The following is a 14332-nucleotide window of genomic DNA, read 5'->3' as shown; positions in this document are numbered from 1 at the left end:
TCAAAATCAAAAATCTGTTTGATGTAATTACAGTTGTCTCTTTTTGTAACTCTTTTTAAATTCTAAAATATTCTTGCAACTTTTTAAGTCCCGCCTTCCGCCCGATTGTAGCTGAGATAGGCTCCAGCGCCCCCCCGCAACCCCGAAGGGAATAAGCGGTAGAAAATGGATGGATGGATGGAGAATTCCATGCTTTCACACCAGCAACAGACAAGCACATTTGTTTCAAATTTGTTTGCGCTCTTGCATGTTTAAAGTCATACGGCCTTCTGTGATTCTCATCTTCAGAGTTAGAAAGTATGAATAAATGAAAAACGTGTTCTTGTTCTGCGTAAGGACTGTGAATGATAGACCCAATTCCCCAAAAATGGTGGTTCCCCTGTATGAGAGAGAAAAAGACCTCACAATCTGAATACGTCTGTGATCGTCAGGCACAAGTGTGACGAGCTTCTCTGTGAGCAAGGAGACCAGCGAGGAGGGCGTCTGTGGCAGAGCCAGCATCTCCTGCAGCACAGCCACCACGCGCTTCCTGCGATGACAGAAGAACATCAGAGTGAAAGTAAAAAGCCTTCCGCTGAGGCGTGTCTCTCTTACCTGCCGCCTTCCTCGTTGGTGTCCAGGCAGCCGATGAGCTGGATGAGCTGTTGAGAGATGAACTCCTTGGTCATCACCAACTCCAGCTGGTTCAAGTCTGCCCTCTGCTCCTCTGACAGCACCGGCACCGCCTTCAAATACCTGCAGCAGGTCAGGAAGGACAGTTACAGAGCCGCGTCGACCGCAGTGGTACACCTTAGAATACATAAGATACTCACTTGTATGTCTACACCCCTCCAGCAACATCTACCAATAGTTACAACAAATAGCAAGCACAGATTGAAGAATATTTTTTTTACATGTACAAAACCCAAAATGTGAAGTTGTCACGTTGTGTAAATGGTAAATAAAAACAGAATACAATAATTTGCAAATCCTTTTAAACCTATATTCAATTGAATAGACTGCAAAGACAAGATACTTAACGTTCGAACTGGTAAACGTTGTTATTTTTTGCAAATATTCGCTCATTTGGAATTTGATGCCTGCAACTTGTTTCAAAAAAAGCTGGCACAAGTGGCAAAAAAAGAGTGAGAAAGTGGAGGAATGCTCATCAAAGACTTATTTGGAACATCCCACAGGTGAACAGGCTAATTGGGAACAGGTGGGTGCCCTGATTGGGTATAAAAGCAGCTTCCATGAAATGCTCAGTCATTCACAAACAAGGACGGGGCGAGGGTCACCACTTTGTCAACAAATGCCTGAGCAAATTGTTTAAGAACAACATTTCTCAACCAGCTATTGCAAGGAATTTAGGGATTTCCCCATCTACACTCCGTAATATCATTAAAAGGTTCAGAGAATCTGGAGAAATCACTGCACGTAAGCCATGATATTACACACCTTGGATCCCTCAGGCGGTACTGCATCAATAAGTGACATCAGTGGGTAAAGGATATCACCACATGGGCTCAGGAACACTTCAGAAAACCGCTGTCAGTAACTAGTTTGTCGCTACATCTGTAAGTGCAAGTTAAAACTTGACTATCCAAAGCCAAAGCCATTTATCAACAACACCCAGAAACGCCGCCGGCTTCGCTGGGCCCGAGCTCATCTAAGATGGACTGATGCAAAGTGGAAAAGTGTTCTGTGGTCTGACGAGTCCACATTTCAAATTGTTTTTGGAAACTGTGGACTTTGTGTCCTCCGGAACAAAGAGGAAAAGAACCATCTGGATTGCTCTATGGTCAAAGTGTAAAAGGCAGCATGTGTGATGGTATGGGGGTGTATTAGTGGCCAAGACATGGGTAACTTACACATCTGTGAAGGCACCATTAATGCTGAAAGGTACATACAGCTTTTGGAGCAACATATGTTGCCATTCAAGCAATGTCTTTTTCATGGACACCCTGCTTATTTCAGCAAGACAATGGCAAGCCACGTGTTACAACAGCGTGGCTTCATTGTAAAAAAGTGTGGGTACTAGACTGGCCTGCCTGTAGTCCAGACCTGTCGCCCATTGAAAATGTGTGGTGCAATATGAAGGCTAAAATATGGGAACGGAGACTGTTGAACAACTTAAGCTGTAATAAAGCAAGAATGGGAAATAATTCCACTTCAAAAATGTGTCTCCTCAGTTCCCAAACCTTTACTGAGTGTTGTTAAAAGGAAAGGCCATGTAACACACTGGTAAAAATGCCCCTGTGACAACCTTTTTGCAATGTGTTGCTGCCATTAAATTCTAAGTTAATGATTATTTGCCAAAAAAAATTTAGTTTCTCAGTGTGAACATTAAATATCTTGTCTTTGCAGTCTATTCACATGAATATAAGTTGAAAATAATTTGCAAATCATTGTATTCTCTTTTTATTTACCATTTACACAACTTGACAACTTCACTGCTTTTGGGTTTTGTAAATGCTGCTAGCGTTGTGAGTTCAATTATGTTGACAGGTATTGTGTCCCATGTTGGACAGGCTTGATAAAAAGTTGCCCAAACAGACTTTTCTTTTAGACTGTGGCAGTGTACCAAATAAAGTGTCCAGTGTTTCCCCACACATTCATTTATTTGTGGCGGCCCGCCACGAAAGAATTACGTCCGCCACAAATTAAAAATTAAAAAATTTTAAAAAATTGTTTTTTTATTTTTTGGGGTTTTTTTTGTCCTGTCTAGCTTCTCAGGCAAATCATATAGTTGATGTAGATGCCCATATAGGCTGTTCAGATTTACTTTACAAAAGAGAAGTGTAGGATACTTCTCTTGTTACCTTATTTGTTTTTGACCACTACTGTTTTCTGTTTATTTGTTACTGACTGTGGCAGGACACCTCTGCCTCTGTTTCACTTTATGTTGCTGGTAAATAATATGGTTGTAGTAGTAGGCAAAAGTTAAATTATTTAGTATGCACTAATTAAAGGGGCAGAGCTTTAAGAGACATTTTAGCTTTTATATTTTATAATATATATTTTTTGTAAGAACCACAATTAATAAATATATTTCAGTGAGTAACTTATTGTTCAAATCTGTATAGAAATATGTACATAAAGTGTTGTAATTATATTGTAAAATGGATGGATGGAAGTTTAAAACAAAACTGTTATTATTAATTAGTAAGTATATATTTTTTGAGCCATTTTAGAGAAAATCATATCATTGTAGTAAATTATGCAAATTACTCGATGATGTCATTGTGACCACGCCCATAGTCACGCCCCCGCCGCCACAGGTATCTTGGCAGTTTATGGGAAACACTGGTGTCTCATGAGTACAGTAATCCCTTATTTATTTTAACGAATTTCCGCAATGTAGCAAACATAATTGAGAAAAGTAATATTTTCCTAGCTGGAGAATAAAAAAACCTGTTTACTACTTTGGAAATACATTTTTCAACATTATTAGAGACCTCTTGACATGAAATAACACCCTTAAATCACCTTTAATCCAATATAGTAATGCTGCCTGAGGCAAAGCCAATCAGTGGCCGCAATACTGAACAGCGTGCTCTGATTGGTTTGATCTCATCTAGTGGTCAATACTACTGTAGAACAGATATTTTTAAATCATTCATGCTTGAAAATGCTTAATTTTGAGCAAAAATGTTGTATAATGTGGTTGAAAAAATGTATAAAAAATATGCAATGTGGATAATGCCGCAATATTTGTAGCGCGATGGGACGACTGTATCTCGTGAAAATTCATGCAAACATTACAAAATGAAGCAGGTATTTTAGTATTGATAATGGCCCACAGCTAACCTAACAATTTCAAGAGGAACCTCGATTTACAAACCTCTCTTTTTGCTAACTTTTCACTTCACACACTTTAGAACGAGAAGCCGGAACCACAGTAAGTTTTAATTGCGATGAGAACCGACTTTTCTGAAAAAATGTGCCAAAGCGGACTTATTTCAAAGCAGAGAAGACTACCTCTTGTTCAGCTGCTCCTTTCTCTCCTTTGCCGATTTTAATGTACTGTAAGCAGATTTAAAATGTTTATTATTGTAGCAATGTTGTTGGGGCTAGGGATTTTTGTGATTTCTGATCATTTGTGAGGACACCATAGAGACTTCTGTGTGTGTTTTGGCGGAGCAGCACATACAGCACAGTTCAGATTGTTGTTCTTCAGCCCTGTTAATAAATCGCCCCCTTGTTATGTTTGTTTGATATACATTGCTGTATGGCACTTTGTATTAGGGATGTCAAAAAAATAGATTTTTTAATGAATCACAATTCTTATCTGTAAAGATTCTTAATCGATTCAAATCTGTCCTGTCCAGCTACTCAGGCAAATAATTTTGTTGATGTAGATCAGTGTTTCCCAAAGTGGGGTATGCGTACCCCCAGGGGTACGCGAGGTGATTGAAGGGGGTACGTCTGAATGAGCTTAATCTCGGATTACAGGGGCTCTCTGCGACCATATTTAATGTACGAGATAAAATTGAGGCTACGATTATTTGTATTTGACTTTATTCATTAAATTTAATTAAACAAAACCACTTTTCTTTTAAGTAATATGGAAATAAATCAGAGCTAGTCATTGATTTTATGGGGGAATGTAGTTGTACATAGAACTGCAACCAAATGTTATTAAAAAAAAAGCATTGATTTTGAATAGAGAATGGTTTTGAATCGAAAAGCAATTCTGAATTGAATCGTCACCCCCAAGAATCGAATTGAATCATGTGGTGCCCAAAGATTCACAGCCCTACTTTATATTGTGTTCAAAGTGTACAAACCTTTACTAAAATATGGAATTTTGTCTAGGCTGGAATCCATGATAAATATATACATTGTTTCATATGGCAAAATTTGCTTCACTATACAAACTTTTCCATTTACGAACCAATTACGTTAGTAAGTCGAGGTTCCACTGTAATTTGACTATTGGCAATTAACACTTATTTTTTTAGGAACACAATTAGACGTCTAATGGATGTAATATACCCGTAGAGGTAGTCCGTGAACATGACAGTGTCTGGTAAGACTTGCTCCAACATTTCTTCACCGTCATCTCCTTTCCCCTTGATGAACTCGCACAGAGCTCGCCAGTAAAGAACATTCTCACACGTCAGAGAGTCCACTGGGATCAGCTTCCTGTTCAAACACGCACAGGAAATGGATTCAACTTTTGTTCAAAACCCCCCAAAAAAGCAAAATGTTGAATGTGCGGGTGTACCTGTTGTCCAGCTGTGTTCTGTTCTGCAGCAGCTCGTCAGCGGCCATGCCTTTGAATATGGCCTGGAGCGTGTCCAGAGCTGTTTGGGCACAGTTCTCCACATCAAGTCTGTGGAGAAGCTCCACCACATTTCCATCCAGACGCAACAGCCAGGCGGGCAGCAGACGGGAGCAAACCATCTCCTTTACGGCCTCTACACCAAAAACATTTGAATGTTATTTATACAGAAAAAAAGATTATTTCACAGGCTGAATGTTACCCGATGTGTCACGGAGTCCTTGCTGCAGCAGACTCACTCTCTGTGCAATTGTCAGAGCTTTAACATGAACCTTGTCAGCCAGAACCTTCAAAACAAAAGACCCGATGACACATGCTTCCATCGGGACAAATGTGAACCAACGCACAACACAGCTTACTTGGTAGGCTAACTTGCGGACATTCTCTTTGATGTCGCGTGTGCGTTTTAGAACTTTGGGGAGGGTGCGAGGAGACATGGCGATGCAGGAGAGGACAGCCCTTCTCACCTCAGCGTTGGTGTCATTCTCCAGGATCAACATGAAGGCTGAACAGAGGAGATAGGAGACAAGTTGTAAAAATCTCCTTCCGCTTCTGTCCCTGACACCCGCATTTCAGGTCGGTTGCTCTGGAAACACTCTGTGGAAACGCTCCCCACCCACACTGCTTGGTGCCTCGTCTGAGCTGCTGTGACTTAGATTACCATGGTAACTAATTAGATTACCATAGTAACTAGTATATCACGCAAAAGGGCAGATTCCAACCATTGAAATACTTTGTATAGTTCAAGACTTACGGTCATTTGAAAACATCACTGCGCATCATAATGGCAGCTACACTCTCCACCTTGAAGATCGAAAACAATTATTTGGGAATGTCCGGCGGGCCAGATTGAAAAGCTTAACTAGCCGCATGCGGCTTTAATTTGCCCAGGTCTGTTGTAGGCCTCGTACTAGAAAAACTTACAATCTCACCAAGTACCGTAATTTCCGGACTATAAGCCGCTACTTTTTCCCCTCGTTCTGGTCCCTGCGGCTTATACAAGGGTGCGGCTTATTTACGGCCTGTTCTTCTCCGACACCGACAAAGATGATTTCTGTGGTTTTAGTATGCAGGAGGAAGACGATGACACAATGATTAAAGACTGACTTTTCATATACCGGTAGGCTGGTTATTTTGATAACGTACAGGCGAGCACTTTGTATTACTTTGCACCGTTGTATTATTTGTACTCTGCACGAATGCTGTTTGCCATGTCAAAGATGTGAAAGTTTGATTGAATGATTGAAAGATTTATTGTTAATAAATGGGACGCTTTGCGTTCCCAAACAGTCATCTCTGTCCCGACAATCCCCTCCGTGGTAGCAGGAACCCCTATATACTACGCTAATTACACATCAAAACCCTGCGGCTTATAGTCGGGTGCGGCTTACAAATGGAGCAATCTGTTTTTTCCCCTAAATTTAGCTGGTGCGGCTTATAGTCAGGTGCGGCTTATAGTCCGGAAATTACGGTATATATTTCTCATTTCTAGTCAAAATATCTACAGTGAACCAACTTAATTAAAATCACAATCTTCTGAATAGTCATTTTTCAGTGAGACACTTGAGAACTTGATTTTAAGCAATAGATCTAAGGAAAAAAATAATACTCATGAACATCACAAGTTTGTTATAAGACACAAAACCTCACAATACTAGTATGTTTGGCTAATAATAAGTTTGAATTGTTAATGTCATATTTTAAAACATCTTACTGAGACAATTTTGACTTCTATTGGCAGATTTGTTTTGCTCATTCGAAGTTATTTTTGCTTGGACAAGTTATTTAAAAAAATAAATAAATCTGCTAATGGAACAAGTCAAAATTGTCTCTGTGAAATGTATTGAAATAAGAAATTAGCAATCAAAACTTCTTATTAGCTATACATACTAGTATTGCTAAGTTTTGTGTCTTATACCAAACTTGTAATGCACAAAGACAGTATTATTTTCCTCAGAAGATCTATTGCCTGAAAACAAGTTCTTATGTCTCACTATTCAGGGGATTGTGACTTGTATAAAGTTTGTTCAGATATTTTGACTAGAAATGAGAAATATATACTGTATTTTTCGGAGTATAAGTCGCTCCGGAGTATAAGTCGCACCGGCCGAAAATGCATAATAAAGAAGAAAAAAAACATATACAAGTCGCATTTTTTGGGGAAATTTATTTGATAAAAGCCAACACCAAGAATAGACATTTGAAAGGCAATTTCACATGTCTAAAGAATAGTGAACAACAGGCTGAATAAGTGTACGTTATATGAGGCATAAATAACCAACTGAGAAGGTGCCTGGTATGTTAACGTAACATATTATGGTAAGAGTCATTCAAATAACTATAACATATAGAACATGCTATACGTTTACCAAACAATCTGTCACTCCTAATCGCTAAATCCCATGAAATCTTATACGTCTAGTCTCTTACGTGAATGAGCTAAATAATATTATTTGATATTTTACGGTAATGTGTTAATAATTTCACACATAAGTCGCTCCTGAGTATAAGTCGCAACCCCAGCCAAACTATGAAAAAAACTGCAACTTATAGTCCGAAAAATACGGTACTTAGTGACAGGGAGACCACACAGTTATAGGGATGTCACGATATAAAAATGTTTTATCACGGTTATTGTGACCAAAATTATCACGGTTAATATTAGCGCGGTATTTTTAAATGCGCTAAAAAAAATTAAGAACTACTTATACTGAAATCTTTTAACCAGGTTTTATTTTAAAAAAAACAACACATTCAAAATGTATGTACCGAATTTAGAAAATGAAATGTGCATTTGAAACAATAAAATCATAACAAACAAAATATGGCAGAAACAAGCACTTTCGTATCCAGGAAGTAAGCAGTGTTGCCTAAAAAAATGACAGGTTTTCAGTAATTAAAAATGTTAAGGGTATTACTGACCGTCTGGAATTTTACCGCGGTTTATCATTATTCTGTTTACCGTTACATCCCTACTTCTCAACTACACATAGTTGATGCTAATCGACCTGTTTGTTATTAGCATCGTTAAGCAAGATTGAAAATGGAATCAGTAAAATCTCATCAATTCCCATCCCTACCCACATCTTGAAGTAAAAAGTAATGGTTGAGCCCAACAACAGATACACACCATTGATGGTCGGACAGTCAGGATCACTCGGCTGCTGCAGGCGGGTCATGGCCAAGGCGGCCTGTATGCGCACGTTGGGAAACCTGTCGGTGACGCGCACCAGCATGGCTTGGTGGATGCGATCGAAAAGGTCGTCGTCGATCTGAGCGTTCTCAGCCATACTGCCCAGCAGTTTGTTGATCAGCTGGCACACCCGGAAGCGCACCGCGTGGCTGTTGGCCTCATGAGACTGCACGGTTGTAAACGAGGTGACAAAAGACAAAAAGAAGAGAAATGGATAAATACACAGATGAATGAGGTGAATTCTGGGAGTCAGCAGATGCAAGTTATTCACCCCGTCCAATGTGACACCACACATCCCCCCAACTGACTTCAAGCGAGACGTACACCGTGTACTGGTAGCCAATCAGTCACAGGGAACATACAGTATGGACCAGCAAAGCTGGCAAAATTTGATGTTTGCAATCCAGTAAAGTTAGAAAAGCGCTATAAATGTACAAAACCCAAAAGCAGTGAAGTTGTCACGTTGTGTTAATGGTAAATAAAAAGAGATTACGATGATTTGCAAATCTTTTTCAACTTATATTCAATTGAATAGACTGCAGAGACAAGATATTTCATGTTTGAACTGAGAAACTTAATCTTTGTTTGCAAATAATCATTAACTAAGAATTTAATGGCAGCAACACATTGCAAAAAAGTTGTCACAGGGGCATTTTTACCACTGTGTTACATGGCCTTTCCTTTTAAAAACACTCAGTAAATGTTTGGCAACTGAGGAGACACATTTTTTAAGCTTTTCAGGCGGAATTATTTCCCATTATTGTTTGACGTACAGCTTAAGTTGTTCAACAGTGGTGTGCCGTCAGGGCCAGCAAGACCTTCTCTCTGGCCAACCAGAAATCATGATCAAAATTAAAGATAAATGTAATGTTTAATTTACTTTCCCTAAATATGTAAAAGTATTAATATTCTCTTCATGTCATATTATGCTTTGCAGTGCTGCTGTTTTTAGTTTATAGAGTTTTTATCCAATCAGAATTCAGCTAGCCGAGGATGTCGTTGTGGCTAGGGTTGGGTATCGTTTGAATTCGAACGATTCCGATTCCGATTCTTTGTTTCGATTCCGATTCCTGACGATTCTCAATCCCGATTCTTTTAAGAGGCAGGGTCAAAAAAAAGTTTAGGATATTTTAAATGAGCTAGCTAACCTACAGTCTTTCTGAATGAAATAGTCGTGACATTCTCCATCCATTTTAATTCTATTAACTTTTTATGAACTTTACTATAAATTCCTCACAGGGCTGTTTTCAACTAGAATATAAATATCAAATCTATGAACTTGAATATAAATATTATAAATTATGAATACATTTTCCTCAAGAGAGCTTTATTTTTGAAAACCTCATGAAAACACATTTACACACACAAGTGTATGATGCTGCAGGTACTTAAAAATGTTACCGTGCTCCCACTGATGGGCTAACCTAGTGCAGAAAAGCAAATAAACAATAAGAAACAACTTGCAAAACCCAGTCCAGATTAGCAGCAGGTACAGGAAAATGACCATATCCGTCTTCTCAGGCAGGATGCGTGAGCGTTCTGGACAGATAGTGTCTCCTGCTGTGGAAAATACACGTTCGCTGGGTGTGGAAGAAGCTTGAACGCATAAATAGTAGAAAGCTAGATCTGACAGCAAAGGATAAGTCTTTTGTTGGTTCCACCGGACCATCACCATGCAGCAGGGTCGTCAGACATAAGTATCGGTGGAACGTCCTGGTACATCTGCAGCTCTCTCTCCACTCGTTTCTTGATGGACATGGAGCTCTGTTATTTCGCGGTTATTTCATTTTTTTTTTGTAAAGTAAAGCCACACTTTCGACCGCCGACGCCCGCTATCCATGCTTGAGCTTGACTGACTCGCTCGGCTATGCTAACACTTCCGGCGGTGGGCGCTTCTTCGTTGGTGCTCAGCGGCTTCTTCTTCCGGTTCGGCTGACTTTTTTTTTTCCGGTCGGCGGACTGGGTATCGAAAATAGGAATCGAAATTTAAACTTTTGAACGATACCGGGAGAATCGGCAAGTTAGTCCCGGTTCCAATCGATACTCGATACCCAACCCTAGTTGTGGCTTGTGCAGCCCTTTGAGACACTAGTGATTTAGGACTATATAAGTAAACATTGATTGATTGATTAAATAATTACTGCATACGTACCCCGAGCAGGAAGTTGAAAATGAAACTCAAAAAAGGATGATCGTCCTCTTCTTCTTCCTCCTCCTCCTCCTCCTCTTCTTCTTTTTCTCCATCTTTAGGAGGAACTTGGAAACTGGTGGCAAACCTCGCAGCGAATTCGATGACATTTTCCACAGTCGGCTCGCGCTTGTAGACAATCATGGCGTGTTTCAGGTAGCTGACAAATTCCTCGTGGAACGGAGTTTTGTCTTCGAGCTAGTAAAAATAAATGATAGTAGTAGTCATTTTACTTCAGACCCAGGGGGATCCATATCACAGAAAAAGAAACTATACAACAATGAAAGAAATACAAGCAGAAATAAAATAAATAAAACAACTTTAATAAAAATGAAATCAATAAACACTCCACAATATTCAATGTCCAGCATACAGGCTTACTCGCCAGTGGTTCCACAGACCGGATGAAAATGTGACAGAACTGCGAGTCGGGTTAGTCAGACCATTAATGACATTGTTGTCTGACTCAGCACATGAATCTGTACATGAGATGACGTAAAGTGGCAGAGCAGGTAGGGACCCCAATACTGACAAACATTTGAAGCTCCTAGAAGCAGTCTCATGCTGTCATTGCCAGCCACTATGAGCTTCTTAACACTGGCTTGTTTAAAGCGACAGTATATACAGTGTGCAATATGCTTTAAAAAGTGTGATCTTCACAGAAACTGAGCACATACTGAACTTTCGACACGGCATGTTTGCTTGAGCATATAACTTCCGTCGCCGTCTATAAATATCTTTGTCGTCAGACATGTCATTGGTCATAATACGTCCCAGATATTTAATTTCACTGCACACACTAAGTGCAGAGCCGGATAGAGAGAAGTCAGGAAAGGCTGTCTGTCTTCTCTACTTCTAACTATCATGATCGTGCTCTTTTTAGCATTATATATATCAGGGGTCACCAACGCGGTGCCCGCGGGCACCAGGTAGCCCGTAAGGACCAGATGAGTAGCCCACCGGCCTGTTCTAAAAATAGCTCAAATAGCAGCACTTACCAGTGAGCTGCCTCTATTTTTTAAATTGTATTTATTTACTAGCAAGCTGGTCTCGCTTTGCCTGACATTTTTAATTCTAAGAGAGACAAAACTCAAATAGAATTTGAAAATCCAAGAAAATATTTTAAAGACTTGGTCTTCACTTGTTTAAATAAATTCTTTTTTTTTTTTATACTTTGCTTCTTATAACTTTCAGAAAGACAATTTTAGAGAAAAAATACAACCTTAAAAATGATTTTAGGATTTTTAAACACATATACCTTTTTACCTTTTAAATTCCTTCCTCTTCTTTCCTGACAATTTAAATCAATGTTCAAGTAAATTTATTTTTTTTATTGTAAAGAATAATACATACATTTAAATTTAATTCTTCATTTTAGCTTCTGTTTTTTCGACGAAGAATATTTGTGAAATATTTCTTCAAACTTATCATGATTAAAATTCAAAAAAATTATTCTGGCAAATCTACAAAATCTGTAGAATCAAATTTAAATCTTATTTCAAAGTCTTTTGAATTTCTTGTATAATGTTTGTTCTGGAAAATCTAGAAGAAATAATGATTTGTCTTTGTTAGAAATATAGCTTGGTCCAATTTGTTATATATTCTAACAAAGTCTAGATTGTATTTTAACCTATTTAAAACATGTCATCAAAATTCTAAAATTAATCTTAATCAGGAAAAATTACTGATGATGTTCCATAAATTATTTTTTTAAGTTTTTCTCTTCTTTTTTTCGGTTGAATTTTGAATTTTAAAGAGTCGAAATTGAAGATAAACTGTTTCAAAATGTAATTATAATTTTTTTGGTGTTTTCTCCTCTTTTAAACCGTTCAATTAAGTGTAAATATCATTAATTATTAATAATAACATAGAGTTAAAGGTAAATTGAGCAAATTGGCTATTTCTGGCAATTTATTGAAGTGTGTATCAAACTGGTAGCCCTTCGCATTAATCAGTACCCAAGAAGTAGCTCTTGGTTTCAAAAAGGTTGGTGACGCCTGATATATATGATGTTAAAATCACTACCATACTGTGTGCATATTTTCAGAAGCTGTTGAAGACCAGCACTATACCAGCTAAAAATGACCAAATCATCTGCATACATAAGGTGACTGATGATCAAGTCACGACCAGTTTGTTAGTGTTGGGGTGCCCACTTTTTCAGCGTTAATACGCAACCTTATGTATAAGTTTATGTGTAGGGCATCAAAACAAAACAACTTGCACTGAGCCTAGTCTATAAAATCCACTACACCTCCCTGATACCGAAGTACATGTCAAACTACTTCCTTAACGTAAATGACCGCCATAACCACAACACCAGGGGGAGCCCCACTAACCACGTTAAACCCAGATTCTGATCTAACAAAGGTCTTAACTCATTCTCTTTCTATGCCACATCAATGTGGAATGCGCTCCCAACAGGTGTAAAAGAAAGGGCATCTCTATCCTCCTTCAAAACCGCACTAAAAGTACACCTCCAGGCAACTTCAACCCTAAACTAACACCCTCCCCGGATTGTTAATAATCAAATGTAGATACTTTTTCTTATGCTTTCTGATCTCTCTCTCCCTCTCTATGTCCACTACTTGCTGTACACATCCTACCAAGTCAGACCTACACTGTTTCAATCTACATTTCTCTGATGATAAAATTGTTGATGACTGAACTGATGATAACAACCAAACCTAACCCCACACTCTCCGAAATGTAAATAAAGTAAATAATTCAATGTATATACTCTGATGATTATCTTGTGTGATGACTGTATTATGATGATAGTATATATCTGATAGTATACACTACCGTTCAAAAGTTTGGGGTCACATTGAAATGTCCTTATTTTTGAAGGAAAAGCACTGTACTTTTCAATGAAGATAACTTTAAACTAGCCTTAACTTTAAAGAAATACACCATATACATTGCTAATGTGGTAAATGACTATTCTAGCTGCAAATGTCTGGTTTTTGGTGCAATATCTACATAGGTGTATAGAGGCCCATTTCCAGAAACTATCACTCCAGTGTTTTAATGGTACAATGTGTTTGCTCATTGGCTCAGAAGGCTAATTGATGATTAGAAAACCCTTGTGCAATCATGTTCACACATCTGAAAACAGTTTAGCTCGTTACAGAAGCTACAAAACTGACCTTCCTTTGAGCAGATTGAGTTTCTGGAGCATCACATTTGTGGGGTCAATTAAACGCTCAAAATGCCCAGAAAAAGAGAACTTTCATCTGAAACTCGACAGTCTATTCTTGTTCTTAGAAATGAAGGCTATTCCACAAAATTGTTTGGGTGACCCCAAACTTTTGAACGGTAGTGTATATCTGTGTCATGAATCAATTAAGTGGACCCCGACTTAAACAAGTTGAAATACTTATTCGAGTGTTACCATTTAGTGGTCAATTGTACGGAATATGTACTGTACTGTGCAATCTACTAATAAAAGTCTCAATCAATCAATGCAATTGACCACTAAATGGTAACACCCGAATACGTTTTTCCACTTGTTTAAGTCGGGGTCCACGTTAATCAATTCATGGTACGAGTAAGTATAAGCATAAGTAATGAGCATTTATGAAAATAAAAGACAATAACCTGAGTTATATTATATTCACCTTGTTGTAGCGACTTTTCAGGCTGGCCACCAGCTTGGCCTTGTTGTTGTGCGCCTTCTGGGCGC

General features: G+C 38.5%; 1 protein-coding gene across 2 annotated transcripts in view; it reads right to left on the bottom strand.

Moving 5' to 3' along the window:
- ncapg (non-SMC condensin I complex, subunit G) overlaps positions 1–14332 on the bottom strand; it is a 35622-nt gene that overhangs the window by 20877 nt on the left and 413 nt on the right. For both annotated transcript variants that reach the window (XR_009821760.1, XM_062025990.1), the window contains exons 2-10: positions 14268–14332; positions 10612–10845; positions 8397–8625; positions 5626–5771; positions 5469–5553; positions 5210–5402; positions 4978–5127; positions 595–735; positions 406–529 (exon numbers count right to left, since the gene is read on the bottom strand). The exon at positions 14268–14332 is cut by the window's right edge and continues 48 nt beyond it. Coding sequence is in view for 1 of the 2 variants with exons in the window: in XM_062025990.1 (XP_061881974.1) it covers positions 406–529; positions 595–735; positions 4978–5127; positions 5210–5402; positions 5469–5553; positions 5626–5771; positions 8397–8625; positions 10612–10845; positions 14268–14332 (1367 nt within the window). In the remaining variant the exon portion in view is untranslated. The remainder of the gene's footprint in view (positions 1–405; positions 530–594; positions 736–4977; positions 5128–5209; positions 5403–5468; positions 5554–5625; positions 5772–8396; positions 8626–10611; positions 10846–14267) is intronic.

Source organism: Entelurus aequoreus, linkage group LG18 (assembly GCF_033978785.1).
Source record: "Entelurus aequoreus isolate RoL-2023_Sb linkage group LG18, RoL_Eaeq_v1.1, whole genome shotgun sequence".
NCBI classification, from domain to species: Eukaryota; Metazoa; Chordata; class Actinopteri; order Syngnathiformes; family Syngnathidae; genus Entelurus; species Entelurus aequoreus.
Note: the sequence above shows the minus strand (reverse complement) of the source record. Positions and strands in the feature narration are given on the sequence as shown.